At 47.1% G+C, this 22,500-nt stretch overlaps 2 protein-coding genes across 2 annotated transcripts in view; one reads left to right on the forward strand and one right to left on the reverse strand.

Moving 5' to 3' along the window:
* Positions 1 to 14,669: 14,669 nt before the first annotated feature.
* The window catches only part of LOC123511685 (ras-GEF domain-containing family member 1B-like), a 409,983-nt gene continuing 402,152 nt past the window's right edge, over positions 14,670 to 22,500 (reverse strand). Inside the window, 4 exon segments of the mRNA XM_045267742.1 lie at positions 14,670 to 19,656; positions 20,981 to 21,053; positions 21,777 to 21,928; positions 22,341 to 22,500. The exon segment at positions 22,341 to 22,500 is cut by the window's right edge and continues 43 nt beyond it. Of these exon segments, the coding sequence (XP_045123677.1) occupies positions 19,623 to 19,656; positions 20,981 to 21,053; positions 21,777 to 21,928; positions 22,341 to 22,500 (419 nt within the window). The 3' untranslated portion in view covers positions 14,670 to 19,622.
* LOC123511684 lies at positions 14,936 to 21,194 on the forward strand. The gene is made up of 3 exons (XM_045267741.1): positions 14,936 to 15,061; positions 17,672 to 17,897; positions 19,011 to 21,194. Exons 1-3 carry the CDS (start codon positions 14,938 to 14,940, stop codon positions 19,399 to 19,401), a joined length of 741 nt encoding a protein of 246 aa, XP_045123676.1. The 5' UTR covers positions 14,936 to 14,937; the 3' UTR covers positions 19,402 to 21,194.

The raw sequence follows: 22,500 nt of genomic DNA on the forward strand, positions 1-22,500 counted from the left end.
TTCCCGACACATGTTTTCCTCCTTGCACAAATCTTACTGACTCAATACACGGGGAGAAATATAAATGAATATTGCTATCTGTAAATCATCACGCATTTATATACTGGAGGCTATTTGAACTTGGACACTTTACTGGGTTTTATAAGTTACCCCAAAAGTCATTAATTGGCCAAACAGACCTAAAAATCAGAGCTCTGTTTATTGGTGGATGGAATGCGACCCTCCCCTCGCAGCCTCAGGAAAGACCAGGTACCTTCACTGTGCTGGTGCTCCCCTTCAACAACACTTCAAGGATGACCTACAACTGTCACCTTGATGCTCCTGCTCGTGCTGCGTCATCTGAGGAGAATGACGAATCCTGACACACATTGACGCTGAGTGGAAGATTAAACGAGTAAGAGCACCATAACAGCGAGGTGATCTGATGCAATATTGTAACAAGTGGTCAGATTTTAGAAACCACTGTAGTATTGAGAGTGAAAAGTAACCTGTGAAGTACTTAATTGGCTGCTTAACACACACACACACACACACACACACACACACACACACACACACACACACACACACACACACACACACACACACACACACACACACACACCATTAAAAGCAGATCCCAAACATTTTTCCCCGTTACGGCCAGACTGACCAAGGGCGATGAAACAAATTAGCGGAAAAAAGGCAGCTCAGTGAAGCCTTCTTTCACCGAGCTTCAAATTGGGAAAGTCACTCTCATTTCCGCGTTGTCTGATGCTCGCCTTTTGAAGCAGCGCGGGTGATTGGAAAACGGATAAAAGAGACGGAAGCAAAAAAAAAAAAAAAAAAAAAAAAAAACACATCATAGTAAAGGAATGAATTAAAAGTACCAGTTGACTCATGCATTAGCGAGATGGACTGGAAGAGTGACTGACGGAGAGAGTGAAGGAATAATGGAGACGCTAATGTACTCAGTCTTGGGAAGATAGAGACGCGTAACGGGAAGCTCAGATGACCAATAGACAGAAAACTAGGAAAATAGAGATAAACAAGGAAAGCGACGAGCTGTGAGAGATTGAAGGTAAGCAATTAATCTTCTGACTTCTGCGGCTTCTCCTCCAGGCTGATGAAATCGTTGGGGAGAGTTTGCGAAGGACACACCACCGCCAAAGGGAACGATTGGGGGCGGCTCAGACTTTTAGCGCGCCTTTACTGGCATTTCGGCTTGGTAAAATCGTGTCGCTTACTTCCATGAAACAAGTGACACTCTCATTAGCAGGCAAAGGGTTCAGGCAGTGAGTTGCGCACATAGAGAGGTGTGTGAGTGTTCTGGTTAACGGGGAGTGGTGAGGGGCAGTACAGAACCAGCCTAGGGGAGGGAAGGCAAGGGAACTGACGGCGGCTGGAGTGGCTCAGAGTTTTAGTGGGTGTAGTGGTGTTTCTGCTTGGTCAAATCTCGTTAGGTTGCTCCGGTGAAGGAAGTGTCGTATTCTCATTAGCAAGTAAAAGGTTCAGGAATACAAGAGTCTCATACACATAGGCAGTGTGCGAGTGTACTTCATAAAAGGGGGAGGGAAGGAAGGAATTAAGGTAGGGAGGAACTGGCGGCGGTGATGCAGAATACTTCACTTTACACAGATGGCTTAGCAAGAACTGAGGTGTGAAGTGAAGTGGAGGGACGGCAAGTGATGATGCGAGGAGTAATGACTGATAAAATGAACGTCGTATTTACGTTTAATGAGTTTAATGAGCACAGGCTGAAGGGCGCACTCACGACTCTCGAGAGGCGGAGGGCGAGGCACGTGAGATATAAGTAATAGAAAATAAATGATGTGTGAAGTCTTTGATATAATACCACAAGCTAAGATGTTTTAATGGCATCCCGATAATGTTCAAGTGAGAGTATAAGCTTTAGTAAGTTTCGACAGAGAAGACAGCTTTGTTTTTGTCACCATATCGTCTGCTTCATGTCAGGCACAGTGTTACTCGTCACAGTCACCATCATAACTCTGGCGCTGTTTCTTCCCTCTTTATATCTTTTCAAGCAGTTTGTGTCTGGTTAGCTTATTGGCAGAAAAAAAATACTTCTGAATAACTAGAGACAATTGTGTTTTTGCGTCCCATTGAGATAGAAGAGAAAATATAAAGAGCAACATTTTTCCAGCAGTGCGCAGTTCTTTTAAACAAGGTGGATTCAAAAGCTTTCCGTCTCATCGCCTCCCCTCCGCGAACTGACTAACTTTCGTGTAATGACGCGCCTCGTGACGAGAGGGTGTCTGTTAAATGGCGATGAAAAATGCAGTCACCGGCACAGATGTGTGGGAGGGCGCCGAGCTCATGAGGGAAGGTTTTTAAATAATGAAAATCTATACTCGTGTTACTATTAGAGATTACTCTGTCTGTCTGTCTGTCTATCTGTCTGTCTGTTTGTCTGTATCAGTCTGTTTGTCTGTCTATCAGTGTTTGTCTGTCTGCCTCGAGTCTCCATAGCGAAGAAGCTCAGTTTGTAAACAAAACAACAAGGCGATTCGGTCAATAACTCCCGAAGATTAACGAGAATTCAAACATTCCGATTCTATTAAACTTTACCAGCAAAATGCAACAATTCGAGAGGCAGAGGAAGGAGCGCGGGACTGTTAGACGAGTTCCCGGCGATATTTATTGGCCTAAAACTACTGGTGTGTTTTCTGCCACCAGAGCTTGCCGGGAACAATAATCTCGGTTCTTTTCCTTCAGTACATTTCATGGAGCGCCGCCACATGCTGCAATCGGTGAAATCTGTTGATAAATCTCATGCATCTTAACTCCCAGCAGGATTCGAAAAGCCTCTGGGACAGGCGCCACAGCTCAGCCTGAAAGGAGCCCCGAGATAAAGGAACACAGAAACGGATAGCATTTGTAGGAATTGGCAATTTGGGAAGAAATAATTTTGTGTCAGACGCCATAGCGGAGACTTTTGAAATGCTTTAGGCGATGGTAAAGAATTCAACCCAACTCCTTAAAGAGAGGCTACGGATACTCTGTTAAAGTTACATTGCCAGCAGACTGTGTTAGTAGTATTAATAAGGTCACACTGGCATTTCAGTATACGTAAGTGAAGGTAGACTAATTACGCCTCTCTAATCTGCCAAGACAAAACTGTGAGAATCATGACAAAGACGTTAGTGGATAAAATGTCTCAGAATTTTACATCTTCAGTCTTTGGTTGGGAAGTAATTGTACAGAAAAGTTCCATTTAGTCAGTGTGCAGGGGTGTGGGGGACGCAAGGTGGTGAATGTTTGTTCTGTGTTGTCCATACTCCAGCTCCAGCCAATGAGTGTTTGCTGCTTGCTTACTATAATGTCTCATCAAGGCATGTAATTTCATCTACTTCATCATATCACACACACACACACACACCTGACACCTTTGCTTGACGCTTATCACCAAGGCAGCTCAGCCGAATAACCACCAGTATCCTTCCGCAAGTCAAATAGTGAAGCGATTATTCACATGTTTTCAGGCACCGCAGCTTAACTTCTAGGACATGTAATTCATATATTGGGTAAAATATGTGTCATAAGGATACTGTTAGCTATGTTCAATGTCTGTAGTGTAAATATACTGGATACATTCACACCACCAGGGACAGGGCGGAGGAATACTGTACTAAAGACCAGTGCCCGTCCAAACGCCGAGTTGGGAGGTTGGTGTGGCTGCCTCTAGTGGTGCGGTGGGAGATTGGGGGCATAGAGGCTCATTTCACCATGGTATATAGGTAAGATTCTCAGTCTATCTTAACCCAAAGCTAGGATAGCATTTTGTTCATCATGCATCACGTCTGTGGCGATTACTGATACACCTGATTACTATTTGCCAGATGCATAACCTGTCAGCTGGACACGTCACTCCTGGTGGCGGCTGTACCATCATGGCGCCCCTCATCTTGGTGTCTGACTGAAGTGCTGGGTTTTAAGGACACAAGCTTCTCACAACTCTCTGGTGCCATCGTAGGGTCGCTGAACACCTCGCTGCTTTCCACTCCACGATGTTGAAGAGGTAAGGCTTCCCTGTCGTGGCGTGTTGTAGGGCGTCACGCTGCCTCTCAGAACACAGAATGGGTGTGTCGGGAATGTTGCACTGGTTACACTTTATTACTGTCATGGTAAAGAATTGGCATGATGCAGACTAGGTGGTGTGAATGTGGTCTTTTTATTATTCGGTGTTAGTTACCGGGCATGACTTGTAGTGACGTCAGCAGGGAGCGAGAGGGCCTCCCGTGGCGGCAGTGGTGATTCGGCGTGTTACGGAGCTTCTATTGTACAAGGGAAACAGTTCCTCGCTTTACAGTGGCTATTAACTGTCTCTAGGGCACGTTGAATATTGCTGTGAACTCTTGGAACTCTCTCGAAGTACAGTCTCTTATAAACCTTAAAAGTAACATGGAAGAAAATTTTGTGACCGTTCATCAACTTCGGGAAAAAATATTTTTAAAGTTTTCGTGCGTTTTGAATGCATTTATCAGCCGTTTCTATCGCAAATCATTACTGCTCATAGGGGATCGACCGCCGCGTGGCGGGACGCCAACACCGCATGTTGTCGATATACTAAATAAAAACTAAAATGGTCTGGCTGAATTTAGAATGACGTAAAAATCCAAACTTTACGTAATATCAAATAATGTTAAGTATCGTTATGAACAATTGCCTTGTACAATTGCAAAACTAATTACATAATAAAAATTTAGTTAAAGCAACAGTGAGGCAAAAAATAGAAGCAGTGGCCGAGGCTGCGGTATCAGGTTAGTAAGATGAGGGCGTGTATGGCGGCGTGGCTGTGGTGGCGTGGCTGGGGAATGGCAGACGGGCGTTAGAATCTTGTCTCTGGGGCAAGGCGGTGCTTTTATAAAGATTAACCACATTTTCACAACCTCGCAACCTGATACCCGCGTGGAATCATCGGGTGAGGCGCGCCATTATTCTTGCTCGTCGTTTTATTCTGTCGCTCTTCATTTTACCTGAAGGCTTGGGGCGGCCTGTGGAGGCTGAGGCTGAGGCTGAGGCTGTGAGTGAGTGGTTGGGGCGGCGGCACAATGGTGCGGCGCAGGTGGATCAGCCCTTCATTAAGGTCTCAATAAGCTGCGGCCGAGACTGAATGGCCGGCCCGTCTGTCTCGGCGCTAATTAGACCGTTGTGCCAAGAAGCTGTACCCTCGCGCCTCTCTCCCGCCCTACCTGCCGCTTTCCCTGTATCCCGCACCTCCCACCTCCCACCTACTCCCTCCCCCTTCATAAAGCTTCAGGACTCAGTGATTCATTGCTGTATCCAAGGGCGGCACCTTCTCCTTCATTGGCTTTGTTTTAGCGGCGTGTTTTCAGTCGGCGCGTCTTGCAGTGTTGGGGAATTGGCGGGATACACAGTGTTTTGCCTGGGGTTCATAAAATTCAGCGAGATAATGATTCGAGTTGAAAGTGAAGGATTTAATGCACACGAGATAAGGGCGTTTATTATTTGATTCTTTTTTCCGCGCCACGCTTGCTGAAATATATCGCTTGTGATAATAATCTCTTAATTTCCATATTTTATTTAATAATTCATACAATCCTACTCGAATTCGCAGCGTGGAATGTGTTTTTCCAGTCGTGCTGTTAGTGCATTACGAGTGGGCTGCGGGGCCTGACAGGCTGGGCAGGACTCAGGGCCGGGGTTTGGTGGGAAGGCGGGGCGGGGCGGGGTGGAAAGGGAGGGCGCGAGGACTGTCAAGGGCAATGACGTAATTACTATTCACGTCGTTTTATTGAGGAACAAAGGAAGAGCGAGTCTAATTGCATATATCACGGTGCAGGAAAGGCGTCCATTCACTCGGTACCGCCGCCGCTGTCACCACCACCACCACCACCACCACTTCCTTACCACCACCACTCTCTTACCACCACCACTCTCTTACCACCACCACTACTACCACTTCCCTACCACCACCACTACTACCACTCCCCTACCACCACCACTACTACCACTCCCCTATCACCACCACCACCACTCCCGCCCCTTATCACCACCACTACACAACAACAACAACAACAACAACAACAACAACCACCACCACCACTGTTATCACCACCACCACCACCACCACAACAACAACAACAACCACTCATCTCCACCACCACCACCACCACCACCACCACCATCCATATTACCCTCATCTCTGCACCGTTACCATTCTTTCTCCTTTTCCATCCACACCTCTTCCACTTCCCATCCCTATCCTTATATTGCCATCCCTACCACCGTCATTGTTGCCATCCTCACCACTATCCTTCCGTCACCACCACCACCGCCGCCACCACCACCAATACCGCCACCATCCCCGCCACGCTTCCTCTCCCCTCCTGGATTATGGCGCCGAGCAAGTTTATGTTCACGTAAATAATCTATGCGTTTAGATACTCGAGAACATTTGCCTGTTTGTTGCACACTGTGGGGTCGTGTTGGCAGAGGTGAACGTGTGTGTGTGTGTGTGTGTTTGTGTGTGTGTGCACGCGAATGTATGTGCGCGTGTGTTGCTGGTCCGTGATACAAGTGTCAGCCTGCACAGTGTCGCGTTCACACATTCACTTAACCACTTTACTGCATCTAATTTCACCCTCGCTTGACTTTTATCAGGGAAAATAAAAAAGAGAGATATCGCCGCGTCGTGAATATCAAAGTATGATTTTTTTTTTATTTATTTACTCCCATGTATGGAAATAATTTAGGGGGGGCAGTTGCCATGTAGCTTTTTGGTCTGTGGTGTTTGGTGTGATGGTTGCCAGGTAATTGTATCTTGGTTAGTTTGGTTACGGGTTCATAGATTGTGGTGTGAAAGGTCATCGGGGAGCGTGAGAGGCATGGGGGAGTGTGAGGGGCCTGGGGAGTGTGAGGGGCCTGGGGGAGTGTGAGAGGCCATGGAGTGTGATGGGGGATGAGGGAAATGTGAGGGAGCATAGGGTAGTGTGAGGGCCGAAGTGTAAGGGGAATGAGGGAGTGTGAGGGAGCATAGGGTAGTATGAGGGACCATTGGGGAGTGTGAGGGGGCATGGGGGAGTGTGAAGGGCTATGGGAAAGTGTGAGGGGCATAGGGAAGTGTGAGGGGGATGCGTCAGTACTCAGTAACAGGTCCCTCCACTGCGATCAAGGGGCTAGCGAGGTGAGGGCGTCGAGTCAGCAGCAGTGAGAGGGAGTGTGGACCATGGTGTGTGACGTGACGAAACCTGCTCTTGTGATCACCAGTTCGAGTGTCGCCTCTGGTTCGTGGCCTGGTCGTAACAGTGCCAGTTCTCGTGTGTCGCTGCTTCTGTTTCATGTGTGCACCTGTAATTTTGAGAAAGGAAAAGGTGTTTTAAAGGTTAGTGTGCCATTTAGTGATATTCAGTTCCGTTCCTTCTCCGCTCTCTTACTTATATAACTGAATGTAGACAAAATATGTAAATAGCGTGAGCGAGGCGTGGGGTTCATTATATACAGTTCTATGTGCTGCTGTGATTAAATTAATCCGGGAGTAGTTCTTGTGAAGGCGACGACGAGAATTTCATAGCGGCGGGAATGGCGGCGCCGCTTCAATTCCCCGCCCATTGAGTGCTACTGGACACACTGCATTCACCGGCGCTGTACAATTCTGCATGTATATTTTACGAACCTGCACCACCACACTATTTCAGCCGGAAGTTTGGCGCGCCCTGGCTGAAGTACGCCGCTGTAGCTCCCGCGCTAATGACCCGCGGGGCACTGGGGCTGGGCTGGCTGGGGCGGCGGTGTTAGACGGCACGACTGTCTGGCATGAGAGGGAAGGGACTTGGGGCGGTGGTTAATGCACGCAGGAAGTTTGGCAGTGCATTACGTAAGCCTGGGAACCGTCCGGAGCGAGGGTGTCCTGACAGGGGTGAAGAACGGCAGACAATGAGAGTAACTACGGAACAATGAGAAAAACAATGGTAGTAACTGTGAGACAATGAGGAAAACAATGAAAGTGACCATAAAACAATGAAAAAAAATGAAACGATGAGCTAAACAATGAAAGTAGGTATGAAACAATACGAAAATGAAACTAATCACTATGAAACAATGAAACTACGAAACGAGTCATAATAACTATAAAACATAAAAAAAAAAATTCTCTGTAAAGAAAAGACTTACTACTGATGAAAACCTTAAGAAGAGAAGAAGAAGAAGAAAAAAAAAAAACGTTTATTTCAAGACAGGAGTTTCCATTGGCTGGCATATAGATCCTTGTTCTAGCTTGGGAAGAGGCAGGTGTGGTGCGGTGTCTGCAGGGGAGGAGAGTGGCGATGCTGTGTGCTGCTGCTGTGGGCATCTTAGCGTTATGAGAAGTGATGTGAGGGAGCGAATTGGGGCATGGGGTGTGACGGAGACAATGCCAGTGAGAGAGAGAGAGGGATGATAGGTAGGATGTGAGAGATATGAAGAAGAGAAGGATGTGTACGAGGGAAGTGACAGATGTGGGTTGTGAGGGTGATGACTTGGATTGTGTGAGAAATAACAGCTGTGAGGTATGGAGTAGGTACTGGCAGGCCTGGGGAGTGTTATGGCGGTGTAATTGATGCATTGCGATGGAGGGAGTGACAGGTGTCGAGTGTCAAGTGTGAAGGAGCGGTGACGTGAGGTAAGAGGCGGTGAGGCGAGGCGGCAAGTGGGGTGATGTGGCTTGGCTTGTGAGGCGCGGTGGTGGGTGGTGTTGACTCATGTGTCTGCAGGAGTGATAGGTGGTCAGACGAGGGGACTGATGGACAATTCCCCTTGGCTTACTCGAACATAGCATGACTAGTTTCCCTTTCCCTTGCACTAAAAAAAAAAAAAATGACGATCTGTATTCATATATGTTCCCGGAAAGCCGCTTGGAATATCTGGGAAACAAACTATGCAAGATTCACAGGGCAAGGTTTCAACATGATATTTTTTGATTTGTGAAGGAAGGTTACAGAGAGACGAAACAATTGGACACTGAATCCAATAAATCTACAAGCTCACTCTTTCACTGTTGTTTGCCGCATCTTTCCTTAACTCTTAATCACCCAGACATTTTTTTCTAATTTTACAGCCACCTCCAAGCTTCTTATTTTTTTACGTGGGAGGAGCGGCGATCATGAGCAAAAGTATATTAGTAAAAAAAAAAAAAAGGCCCGCTAAGGTATCACTGCCAAAATAGATGCAATAACATAGCAGCAAAAAAAAAAAAAAAAAAAAATGCTCAGTAAAGTGTCGGTCCCAAAATAAATATCAAGAGAATCATCGAAACTGTAAATCAATTCTTTTCATCGTTTTCTTGTCAATGCTTAGAGAGATTTAATGTTTTACTCTTAGTGCTGTGAAGTTTTGCACATCACAAGGGAAAGGTTTAAGGAATATACATGAATAGTTAAACAAAAGTATGTAAAGAGAGAGAGCGAGAGAGAGAGAGAGAGAGAGAAAGAAAGAGAGAGCTTTCATAACACACAGTAAGGGAATCTGCAGGAAGCGCCCAGGCCTATACGTGGCTGGCCATGAATGAAAAATAGGTATTTATTTCCACTGATGGTTCTTATCCACAAATTTGACTCACGTAGGGAAGAATATAGGGAGTTGGAAAGAGACGGTAAAGTCACCAGTAATAGTAATGGATAAAGGGAAAAAAAAGTATATTCCTGCGTTCATGGTGTTTCCTGGATTGCAAGTCGTGGTGTTGTGTAGGTCCGGTTGGAGTAGACTGGGTAATGTGTGATAGCTTTTTTTTTTTTTTCATTTATACCATGTGGGCTTTTCACGGGAATTTCTGGGCTAAAGGGGATATCTATTTGGGGTGCCTCCTATCTCAAAGCCCACCCGCTAGGAAACCCTTGCTCCGAGTGAGGAAGCCCAACCTACACTCGGACAGTGGACAGGATTCAAACCCGTGCGCTTGGAGACCCCTCGGACCCCAAAGCACGCATGGTTCCACTGTATTTTTTGATATGCAGTACAGGTTTGGCGTTAGAAAGTCAGCATGTACTCTTTGTCATCACAGAGAACATTTCCTCGTCGTTAAAAATCCACACCTGACACTTGCCTTTGTGACTTGGCTGAGTGTTTTTGCTTCAGGTAAGATGAACACACCTCCTGCAGAGAATTTTCTAGCTTGACGTGTGCTTTTCGCTGCGACACGAGACAATTAATAGCACCAGAGACAATGTGTGAATTTACAAGCACATACAAGATAGTTAGCAATGAAAGAGATTGTTTAGTTTTTTTTTTTTTCGTATCAAGGATTGGATGTGGGTGTAGAACAAGTTTAGATGTCTCAGTGTGATTGGTGATTAAGGAAAGGTGTACCAAGTGACGGGTAAAGGGTTAAGAAGTGTTAGTTTGTATATAGTGACACTTTTTATAGTTTTATGTACCAACCACCACCACCACCAACCACCCACCACCACCACCACCACCACCACCACCACCACCACCACCACTACCACCCATCACCACTCATCACCACTACTACTACTACTACTACTACTACCACCATCACCACCACCACCACCACCACCATTATTTTCCCAAGACAATGATCCCTAACAGTATCAAGTCTTGGCGAGCGAGGAGCGGGGCCACTGAAGGTAAAATATTGGCAGCCACCAGTCTAGAATTTTGGCTATGAAATGTTGCGGTCCTGGATTCAGTTTCTTGTGCATGGAGCGTTCATATCCATACCGAGCGAGGTTTTGAGGCATTCCAGGCGAGTGTGTGCAGCCTTCCCTGACTCGAGTTATTGACCGGCTGACTGAAGCACTGGCAATCTTCCTGAAGCTATCTAGTCCTTCCTTCCTTACCTTTCTCACGTCCCAAGCAGCGGTGGTAGTAGCAGGAGTAGTAGTAGTAGTAGATGTAGTAGTTGTTGTTGTGGTGATGGTGGTGGTGGTGGTGGGGGTAGTTTTGTTGTGTTTGATTTGTTATTGTTGTTTTGTATTTTTTTCAAGCATCAGTGTTGTTAGTTGTAGTAGTAGTAGTAGTAGTAGTAGTAGTAGTAGTAGTAGTAGTAGTAGTAGTAGTCAGAGAAGTAGTAGTAGTAGTAAGAGAAGTAGTAGTAGTAGTAGTAGTAATAATACAAGTAGTAAGTAGTAGTAGTAGTAGTAGTAGTAGTAGTGGTAGTAATTTCGTGACATGATGTTAGTCATTATTTATATTCATCTCTACATCTTCATCAGTATTGTAGTTAACTTGTAGTGGAAGTGCTCTGTGGTGACGATGGTGGTGGTGCTGGTAGTAGTGGTGGTGGTGGTGGTGGTTCCGGTTCCTCAGTAAATCCTGCTTTCATTTTCGTTAGCACGTTTCCCGACTTACTGTTCTTTCTAATTATCATTTTTCAATATTGGGGAAAATCCTGCAACTTGCACGAACACCCACCCGATCTTTACGGCGAGGCATTCTGGAATCGACACACACTCAAAACTTAATAAGCGAGTGAACTAAAGCATACATACAGTCCGGCTATACAGTTTCTACAGTCATGACCACGAACTGAGTAACATTTGGGAGACACTCACCAATGTGTTTAGTCTTTTCTCGCAATCTGTCGTCCCGTGATCTGAACACGTTGACAAAAACTGGTTATTTGTGTATAAGTTCTTGTTTTTAGATTAGAGAGAGAGAGAGAGAGAGAGAGAGAGAGAGAGAGAGAGAGAGAGAGAGAGAGAGAGAGAGAGAGAGAGAGAGAGAGAGAGAGAGAGAGAGAGAGAGAGAGAGAGAGAGAGAGAGAGAGAGAGAGAGAGAGAGAGAGAGAGAGAGAGAGAGAGAGAGAGAGAGAGAGAGAGAGAGAGAGAGAGAGATCGTTTTTTTGCATCCTTTTTAATTAGTTTTGTTATCAGATCTATCTTTTCTGGCTTATAAAAATAGTGGTGGTGGTGGTGGTAATGGTATGCGGTTATTCAAATATTTATTGAACACGGTCTGCAAGATTAGAGGAATTAGGAGAAACAAATAGGTGGTTTTCCTTTCTTCTGATTTGTTTTCGCTCTGTAGTCCATCATTTCAGAATAATAAAACAGGTGCCAGCGATACGTTACTCCATTATTGTTTGCAGCTTCACACTCATTCTGCCACCCAGGAAGACACCCCCCCCCTCGCTGGCCTGCGTTGCGTGACTGGCGGAGCGCATTCCATTTCAACAAAAAGTCCATAACATTTTTGCAGCGACAAGTTCCGGTTCTTAATTGAAACTGGTAGATCATCACCGCAAGGCGCGAATATTTCACGTAAAAATGCGCTTCCGAGGAAAGTGTGCAGAGTGTGAGAGAGGGAGAGAGAGAGAGAGAGAGAGAGAGAGGGAGAGTGGTGGTGCATAAAGCTGGTGTCATCGTCCTCGTCGTTATCTTGCACCACCACCTCTCTCTCACTGCTAGGGATGCCAGTACTCATCACCGCCGGCCCCCCCCCCCTTCCCTGACACTCACTGCCTCCCACCCATCCCAATTAAAAGGCCTAACCCTCATTTTCTCGCTCTCTCTGTGTGTGTGTGTGTGTGTGTGTGTGTGTGTGTGTCATAGGTCAGATATGTCTCGGTGTTGGCAGCGCATTGAGAGAGAGAGAGAGAGAGAGAGAGAGAGAGAGAGAGAGAGAGAGAGAGAGAGAGAGAGAGAGTGAGAGTGAGAGAGTGTGTGTGTGTGTGTGTGTGTTTCACTGTTTGATTTGCTGCAGTCTCTAACGAGACAGCCAGACGTTACCCTACGGAACGAGCTCTGAGCTCATTATTTCCGATCTTCGGATAGGCCTGAGACCAGGCACACACCACACACCGAGACAACAAGGTCACAACTCCTTGATTTACATCCCGTACCTACTCACTGCTAGGTGAACAGGGGCTACACGTGAAAGGAGGCAAACACAAATATCTCCACCCGGTCGGGGAATCGAACCCCGGCCCTCTGGCTTGTGAAGCCAGCGCTCTAACCACTGAGCTACCGTGTGTGTGTGTGTGTGTGTGTGTGTGTGTGCTGGAATTGTCACCGTTTATATTCATTGCCATTCATTCTAATCTCAGCACACGGCGGAATAAGTGCAGCATTACAGCAGACATCCCTGAGTTCAGCAGCGCGGTGGTGTGTGGGTCCCTGGGGAGGCTATGGGCTCCTCGCTGAATCAAACATGGGGGAGGGTAGAGTAACGAAAATGGGCGGTGAAAAATCCAGTCCTCTATTGATCAGATTTTTCAGTGTGGATTACTGTCTGGATCACTATGGTTGGTCCCGCCCTTCCCTGTTCTCCCCACTTTGTGTCACGTCGAGGCGCTGGGAAGTGTCTGAAGGTGGCGCGGAGGTTTACTGGTCTAGAGTTCTCATTCTTCATTAGTAGTGGTATTTTTATGTGTTGTTTTTCTATTTAGTTCAACACTTGCTATTGGTTAGAAAGCGCAGGTGTTTTTAGCATTCCCTAAGTCAACTTACTCCTAATACTTTTTCACAGAATTGTTCAAATGGTTTAGTTAATTCAGCGTATTCCAAGGTTGTAATTTATGAATGAATGTAGAATCGCCTAAACTTTCCGGTGCAAAAACACATTGCAAATATTATTACACGCATGAATTTAACATAATACTCAAATATTTTCTGTAGATATTTTTAGTATATTGTGAACGATACCGGGAAATTCATTATGGAAGTGGAACAGCAGCACTAAAGCAAAGCAGAGGCGCCTTGTCTTTATTACCTGCACGGCGAGGCAAGACAATGTGGCGGGGATTTTTTCATCTGTAATTACAATAGTTTTTCTCATTGTCAGAGTTATCAACTGGTCTGACTTGAGTGAGCATACCGCATTTCACTCGGCATTTGGAGCATGTTCCTTGTGAAGTAATGGTGATTGCAAAGAATACCACGCCTCGCTACAGGTGAGGATCAAATTGCTTCGAATTGTAATTGGAAACACAGCCAGAGTATTTTTTTTCATTTTTTTTACCACTTATATTGGAGTAATATCTTGTACTTAATTGAGAGCTTGAAGCACCACCACCACCACCACCACCTTTTAAACATAACCGAAATAGAGAACTTGAAGCAGTAGATCCTTCACGCAGGCTGCACCACCACCACCTAAACATACTTAAATGAAGTTTGAAGCAGTAGATCTTTTCACACAGGCTGCACCACCACCATCACCACGTCTCACAACCATCCCGTGTCTTTAAATAATCTCATCACACAAACATCTCACTTAGACAGAACTTTACCTCTCCCTTACCATCTCATCTCCGGTAATGGCGGCGTGGTGAGCTGCTGCTGCTGCTGCTGCTGTTCCTCCTCCTCCTCCTCCTCGCCGCCAGCCTGTCAACTCCTTCACCGCCACTATAATGTTACAAACTTTCAACCTCCACAAATTTCACGGAGGCTTTTCGTTCTCGAGGTGTTATGTGTTGACTTGAAGAACCAGACTTGTGTTTTCATATTTCTTAGTATTTCTCTTTCCTCTGCAGACCATTGCCCCGCACCACGACTGTCAAAAGGCTCTAGTTGGAGTTCCACAGCGTTTTAAGAGGCTTTTACTCTTACAATGACGGATAAACAAAAGTTCTCTACACCATTAACAGGAGAAACAGTCTTGAAAATGAAGCTAGTTATCTCTGGAGCCTTTGAAAACAGTCATGGTGAGGGCAAAGTGTTTGTCTGGTCTAAATTCTCCATCGCTCCATCAAGGTCCAATAAAACACAATATAAGCTGCAAAATGATCTTTATTCTTTTTATTATTTACAGGTGCAGTGAGTGTGCTAGACGGCTGCTGTTACTCATTACTGTCAAGATTACTCTACATCCTTCGCCCGCCACACACACGCACGCACGCACGTTAAGGACCTACTACTACTACCTGTACCTTCTGTCGGCACATCTACTCCACTACCTCTGATGAACCTGACCGTCGTGGCGTGAGTGGACAGGTGACAGGTGACCGACGGGAGCCAGACTGCCCTGTGACGCCCGGTGATGTGTGAAGGTGACGTGGTAGGGATAGAGGGCATTATCATCCACGCCCTTCGTTACTCCCACCCTGCCAACCCTCCTCCTCCTCCGTCAGCCGCTGTTCATGCGAGGGCTGTGTATGAATATGGTATGTTGTTCAATGTATGTAATTTGCATGATTCATTATTTCATGTCGGTGGAATATTAACACTCGTTGATTCATTACTAGCCACACACACACACACACACACACAGTCACTCTCCGATGCAGTTGATGATGTCCTGCCTGGCATGTCCTATCCTACACTGTCCCTATTTCAAATTGTATGGTGAATTTAGGCCATAAACGCGCCCCTTCCCTCTCCTCCATACAGCTGATGTCCTACCGAGTGTCCTATTCTGTTGTCCTATTCCCGATTTGATGAACTGAACCCAGTTGAATTTCTCCCTTCTGTATCTCTGGCTTCTGACCCCCCCCCCTCTCTCTCTCTCTCTCTCTCTCGTCCTTTTCCATCCCCTTCCGTGCCCCGCCACTCACCCCAAACTCAATATCCCGTGTGAAGCATTTCAGTGTTTCCCCTTCACCTCCCCACGCTGACACCACGTTCTCACTCTTCACCACCACCACGCACCCAATGCACCCCGCACCACACCACACACCGCCACCAGCCTGTTACATCACTATTTTATTCACTACATCACTCAAACACTTCGTAAACACTCATTCACTTATTCATTCTTCGCACTAAATGCCTTGCTTACCACACACACACACCCCTCTCTCACGTCATCACCACGCACTCCACCTCCTTAAGTAGTCCTTCCACCACACATGACACACCCGTATACTCTCTCTCCTCATTCCTACACCTGACGCACACCTGAGATATATTCGTAACAACTGATACACTCTCTCTCTCTCTCTGCACCCACATCACTTCACATTCATAACACTCTCATCCACATCACCACATTCATAGCACATCTTTCCGCTCCACACTCCCTCCGTAACAAGCCGATTATTATTACGTCACTTTGCCAGGTGGTAACAGTATGACCCTCTCAGTAACGGACAGCTTCAGTGTGAGTGATTAATTGCTCTCCCGCTGCTACGTACCTACAACATTTCATTCAATAAACATCCCTTCATATTATTAGATTACTAAAAGTCCATTCAATTAACTAACTTCCTATCTCTCTCTCTCTGCCATACATTCTTTAGGTTAACCTATTCTATTTAATTGCCACCTGCCTCTATCTTCTTTACTATTCCCTTTTCCACAGTCCTCTTCTCTCCCAGTGTTCTATTTCCCCTTTCTTTCCCCTCTTCCACGGCTCTGTCATATTCACTACGTAACCGGATGCTACAAAATTCCTCCTCCTCCTCTCTTCCCGTCCGTCCCGTCCCTCCGTTTAATCCATTTGCACAACTTTTACGCAGGGACACGTGAAGCCAATACGCCCCTCGTTTTCTTTCGAGGGAGAGAAAACATGGGTCAAGGAGAGTAACTATTTTTCGTGTGTGTGTGTCTTTGTGTGTGTGTGTGTGTGTGTGTGTGTGTGTGTGTGTGTGTGTGTGTGTGTGTGGGATGGCTGGGTGGGTGGGTGGGTGGGTTGATGTGTTACCTTCCCGCGGGTGTACACAAACAGTCTGGCTCCCTCTCAATATGACTCTACTCAAGGTAAATACATGTAAATATAGAGCCACAGGGAATTGGTTGTCTCTCTTCACTGCACTCGACACACACACACACACACACACACACACACACACACACACACACACGCCAGTAATGAGGGGAATAAGTCCATCTTTGGTTTAAACAATTTGTACACACACCACAGAGTTGAAACGTGCACACAGGATTTGCAGGACTGGAGTTACACACACACACACACAAACACACGCACACCACCACCACCACAACCCACACCGTGTACACCTTATGCAAACTCAGCAAGTGCAATAATTAAGATGGCATATCAATCACTCATTCACACACGTACAGTCGCTCTTATCGCAACATTATAATCTCTTCGAATAGTTTTAAATGTATTGGAAAATAGTCATTATAAACAATCAGATCTCGTAGAGAGAGAGAGAGAAGAGAGAGAGAGAGAAGAGAGAGAGAGAGAAGAGAGAGAGAGAGAGAGAGAGAGAGAGAGAGAGAGAGAGAGAGAGAGAGAGAGAGAGAGAGAGAGAGAGAGAGAGAGAGAGAGAATGGGTACAGATGGCTATGTTCACTCTGGCAGCGGCAGTATCGCCTCTTTGTGAGCGTGGCGCGAGGCAGTGCGGGCGGGCATGGGCTTGGTAACACTGTCACAGGCCGCTCCTCCAACCCTCTGACTGGCCTAATGTGTAATTCCCGTTTAATCCCATTTCCATTTTAAAAAGTTGACAAACCGTATTTCCGCTAAAAATTCTTGTATATGCGCAGAATACAGGGTTGTGTATTTTATCTATAATCCTGTGCTTTAGATAATAATTAATATTTGTACTAAATAATTGTACGCAGTCTTTACTGAATGTGAGGCAAGGTGACATGCAGACTAGCGGCGGGAGCGTCGCCCAGGCAGTGCTACCACGCTCATGTCCTCAGCTGGCGGCACTTCAGGAACAATGAGAACAGTGCATGTAATAAATAAATAAAAAAAAAAAAAATGGTTTTTGTGATCTGCAGTAAAATGCTGGTAGAGCAACACCCGTGCCGTGCCGTGCCGTGCTTCGCCAACCATCTCTCCCGTTCCCTCTACACAGGTGGTGTCCCGCCGCGCGAGGCGGCCGCCCTCAGAACACTCACGCCCACCGCCAGTCCTTCCCTAATGTGTTTGTGGGAAGGCGTTGGACGGAAAACGAGCAATACCACTCTGGTGAGAGCGTCTGAGGGAGACGCGTGGCGTGGCACGGGGCGGAATGAGGTGCGGAACAAAGCCGCTTCTTGCAGACGCGTGATCAGGAAGACGGAACAAACACAGCAGAAATCGTAAGTACATGCATACACATAAATAAGATAAAAATATAATTTTATATTATAAAATCTAAACAAAGCATTAAAATGAGAAAATATAACTCGTTAATGAAACATAAAACTCTCCTCCCTCAAGAACTCTTCCAGACCTTAGAATAAAAATTACACGATGATTAGAATTCGATAAACACACCAGACCGCTGGGCCAGCACGCGCCGCCCGCTCCTCCATGGCTGCCGCTGCGGCCATCAGCTCCCTCCCACACACCAGCGAGGAAGACTGACTATCTGTGGAATGTCAATGACCAAGAAGCTTATCTTTAGTGACTGTACAGCCCCGCCCCGCCCCGGCATTGGGTGCCCACTGGACCGCCTGACTGGTGGGGCGCGGTGAACCAGTAGTGTACCCGCGGCTCTCTTGGCTCTGAAGTCTTGCCGCCAGTCACGCCCCGCCAGCCGCTGCCGCGCCGGACACCACATCTACATACAAATATTCCTGTGGTTGTCATTTATACACCGGCGGGCGGGGCGGGACGGGGAGCGTGGGGAGGCCGGGGTGTTGCCTGGTGGAGTGAGGAAGTGTTGGCTCGGATCCGTGTCGCTCACCTTGGCCGATCCTGTGCCTCGCGACACGCTTCACGCACTGTCCTCCGAGGCCACGCTCGCCACGCACCGTGACGCCTTGCCCACAACACTCGCCCGTCTTTACGACTGTATCCAAGGGCGCATCTCTGCCCTGCTGCCACTGCCGCCACTACTCAGAGACGCGACGGTGGGGCAGCCGCGGCCACACACACACACACACACACACACACACACACACACACACACACACACACACACACACACACACACGAGCAGCAGAGCCGGCACATAAAGCGAGTAATGGGCAAGGAATCCACTGCTCGTTACGGAAGTGGAGGAGGAAAAAGTAAGATCCACAGCAGCTTCCCTCTGGATCTGGGCTGCTGCTGCTGCTGTCGTTCACTACAGGTATTTTTATCTAAATTTGTTGCAGGTTCTCCTGACGAGTTCTTCCAGCACAGTTACTTTCACCATTTTTTCGTCGATATTTTCACCTTTTTTCTTTTCATGAGTATGCCTCTACCTGGTGTTCACACTATTACAGTTATCGGAACTCCCTTAAGGACGACCTTGGGGCATCATCACTCCTGGCTGAGACGCGCCTTCATCGAGGTCAAGTGATTGACAGCGAGGCCCTCCCTCCATCCTGGCAGCGGAGTCCAATGTCCCTCACAGTGCTGCCGCGACCCCAACCCCCGGCCCTCCCTGGGGGTCTCGGCCACGCCCCGCCATCACCTCACAACGCCACGTTTTCCAGTGACTCAAGGTCCGTTTTCCTTTTATGCAATTTGCCTCGGCTCACTCCCCGCGGCCTGCCTGGGTGGGGGAGGGGAGGCAAGGGAGACACCCTCGTCGCCTCATCCTCGCAGCAAACGAGGTGGGAGGCTCCGTGCTCTGCCTTTTGGCCATTCTTGTATTTACCATTTTCTTCCTGAGCCTCGTATCCTCGGCCTCTTCACATTTCCTGACGTTTTCTTTGTGAATAAACACGCTTAACACTAATTCTCAGATGAGTGCACTTTTGCTGAGATGCGCAACGTAACACATTTTGCTCGTCACATTTCCTATTTTGTTTGAGGCATTTTTCATCTTTCTGGCCCAGGATTTGCATTTTTTTTTTGACATGAGCTTACGGTGTTGTGAATTTAGATAAGCTTCACTCTCTCTCTGCTGACTGCTGCGTGTCTGCCCTGCAAGAGAAGAGAGAGAGAGGGGGGTTTAGGGGCGAGTTACATGCACGGTGAAAAAGTAGTTTATTCGAGTCTTAAAGCTGCTCACACTGTTGCGCTTAACTCCTCCTATTGCTGGTGTTCCATGCATAGTTAGTAGTCTTACTGAATTAACACTCAAAACATCTGGTGCTCTTTAAAGCTCAAATCATTAGGGTGTTCTTTTGAGCCCCTTACAACCACTAGTTGCTGAACACACATGATAATGAACATTTTTTTGTTTCCGGAAGTAGCTACACCACCACCACCACCCGGCAGCCTAGCACACCACCTGGGAATACACCACAAGAGCACAAGAGGCACACGCGCTCTTTGTCTGCCAGAACATCGGAGTCTGTCTAGCGCCTGTCACATTGCCCGGCCCCAACACAAGATCCAGCCAAACTACCTAGTCATCCCGGCGTTGTGTGCACGAACCCACCCCACGAGGGAAGCATGTACCGACTGTCTTTTGTTTTTGAGTTTTTTTTTTTCCAGTTAGACAAGAGCATGGTTTCAAAGGGGCAGTGTTCAAGAATTATAACATCTCACAAGCGTCAGTCAGAAATTCCAACCAGTACAAAAAGGAAATAATGTTGGATCAGTTAGTATATTACGTTCGTTATTGTTGTCTGAAGGCATATTGACTGCAGTGCTGTGTTTGTTTAGCCAAAAAAGGGATCACGTACAGTATTTTTTATTCTCTTGCACTTTTCAATGAGATTATTTCACATTTTATAAAAACCGATGTAGCTAAGTGCTCTAGTCTAACAATATAGCTTTCATCATTCCCGCCCACAGCAAACATGTTCACCGAAATACCAGCGTGCAGTTAAATCCTCTTGGTCTGTTTTTTCGCTGCTCTGGTGAAAGGCGGAGAATATGTAATGCGGCATCTTTACTTGGCGATCTGTCAGTGTCGGTGGAAGCGGAGAATGTTTAGCCCCAACACAACGATGCAACATGTCTTGCTGGAGAAACAAATCAAGAAAACAGCAGCGTCAACATGCCTTCAGACTAATGACGAACGTGATGCCTGTCCTGTCGCTCTTACACTTTTTTCTACTGGCTTTCTTATTTCTAGTGATTGATTGACGGGTTGTGAGACGCTGCGATTCCTGAAACACCCACCGCCTCTCAAACCTCGCGCCTTGTGCCGGACTGCAGAAATGGAGCCAAGAAATGAAGCTGATGTTAAAACGAAAAAGACACGAGGGTATTGTTTCCTCTACACGGGTGAACTTCGATCTTACAATACTGGGACGGACAGGCACCACCACCCACCACCACTACCACCAATACTTACTTCAGTGTCTTGTATCGCTCCTTCTCGTAGCTGTTGTCTGGCCCCTCACACTCGAAGGACGCGAGAGCCAGACCTGAAGGGCAGAGGGAAGGAAAGGTTGGGTCAGACACTACGTAGAGAAGGAGGCGTGTGGCGCATCAGCACAGCATCAACAATGGCGCTGTAAATACTGCTGACTGTGGAAATGTACATATACTATACTGGAGAAAATGTCTGCAGTTTTAATTTTTTTTTTTTTACTTATGGGGAAAAAATGGGGATTGGTTTTTGATTCCTTTCTGATGACTCGTGCTTTGTATCATGAGTCTGCCCCTGATATCCACCCCCCCCCCTCTCGTGTCATCACCACCACTACCATCGCTACCTATTCCTTTGACCCCGATTCTGTCACCACCACCACTGCACACCACACACACCACTTTCCTAGTCACTGCTTCCTACCATCACCACCACCATTCTTCATCACAACATTTTTACCCCCAGTCAGTCACCATTAATTCCAAAAAGCATCATTACCACCACCACTGCTACCTACACACATCACTTTCCTCGTCACTGCTTCCCCTACATAATCCTCTTCACCATCACCACCATACCACATCACATTTTCACCCCCAGTCACCACAAACCCCATAAAAACCTCACCATCACCACCACAACTACCTACACACACCACTTTCCTCGTCACAAAGTACTCACGACCACATCACATTCTCACCACATCTCCCACCACAGTCTCCCACATTGCACATCATACACCACCATGACACTCCACCGCACTACAAAGCCACCTTACCCGTTTCGGAGAGCATGTGGGCAGTGTGGAGGTGGTTGATGACGTCCGGGGCGCGCTCAAAGGGGCATGTCACCTGCTTCCACGCCATGAACTCCGTCACCTGTTTCGCCAGCTGCCAGAATTTGTCGAAGTTAATGTGGCCGTTGGGCAGTCTGCGGGGAAAGGTGGGGTGTTAGAGTGGGGACAGACAGACGCACGCACAGTTTTCCAATCACGTACACATTCAACTCATTAGGCTCTTGAATGATTCCCTGGAGGACCCACAGGACACACAGCAGTACCCCTCTCAGCTCTTCTCACACGCACACTCACACAGCAGTACCTCTCATAGCTCTCCTCTTCCTCTCACCTTTTCAACACATGCACATGCACACGCACACACTACACAAACACAGTCTATGAGCTCTGAGCTCGCTCCGTAATGGGGAAGACTGGCTGGGTGACCAGCAGACAACCGAGGTGAATTACACGCACGCGCGCACACAAACACACACACACACACGCACACGGTACCTCACGAAGAGCGCTCCTACTCCTCCTCTCTCTCACCTTCCCAACACACACCTGCTCGCACACCCCTCGTTCAGGAAGTACAGATCCTTCACTAGCAGGCTGAAGAAAGGAATGACGATCTTCTGCCTATCGTCCACCGCCCCAGCAGACCTCCACATCGCGGCCTTCAGAGTGGAGCGGTAGCTGGAGAAGTTACTGGTGGGGTCCATCT

This window comes from Portunus trituberculatus, chromosome 31 (genome assembly GCF_017591435.1).
Source record: "Portunus trituberculatus isolate SZX2019 chromosome 31, ASM1759143v1, whole genome shotgun sequence".
NCBI lineage: Eukaryota > Metazoa > Arthropoda > Malacostraca > Decapoda > Portunidae > Portunus > Portunus trituberculatus.

Bases quoted from the DNA above. Each gene is read 5' to 3' on its own strand.
- LOC123511684 (XM_045267741.1), top strand. From the start codon at position 14,938: ATGTGTGAAGGTGACGTGGTAGGGATAGAGGGCATTATCATCCACGCC. The intron at 15,062-17,671 runs GTATGTTGTTCA...CCCTCTACACAG, and splicing joins GAGGGCTGTGTATGAATATG to GTGGTGTCCCGCCGCGCGAG. The intron at 17,898-19,010 runs GTAAGTACATGC...ACACTATTACAG, and splicing joins GAACAAACACAGCAGAAATC to TTATCGGAACTCCCTTAAGG.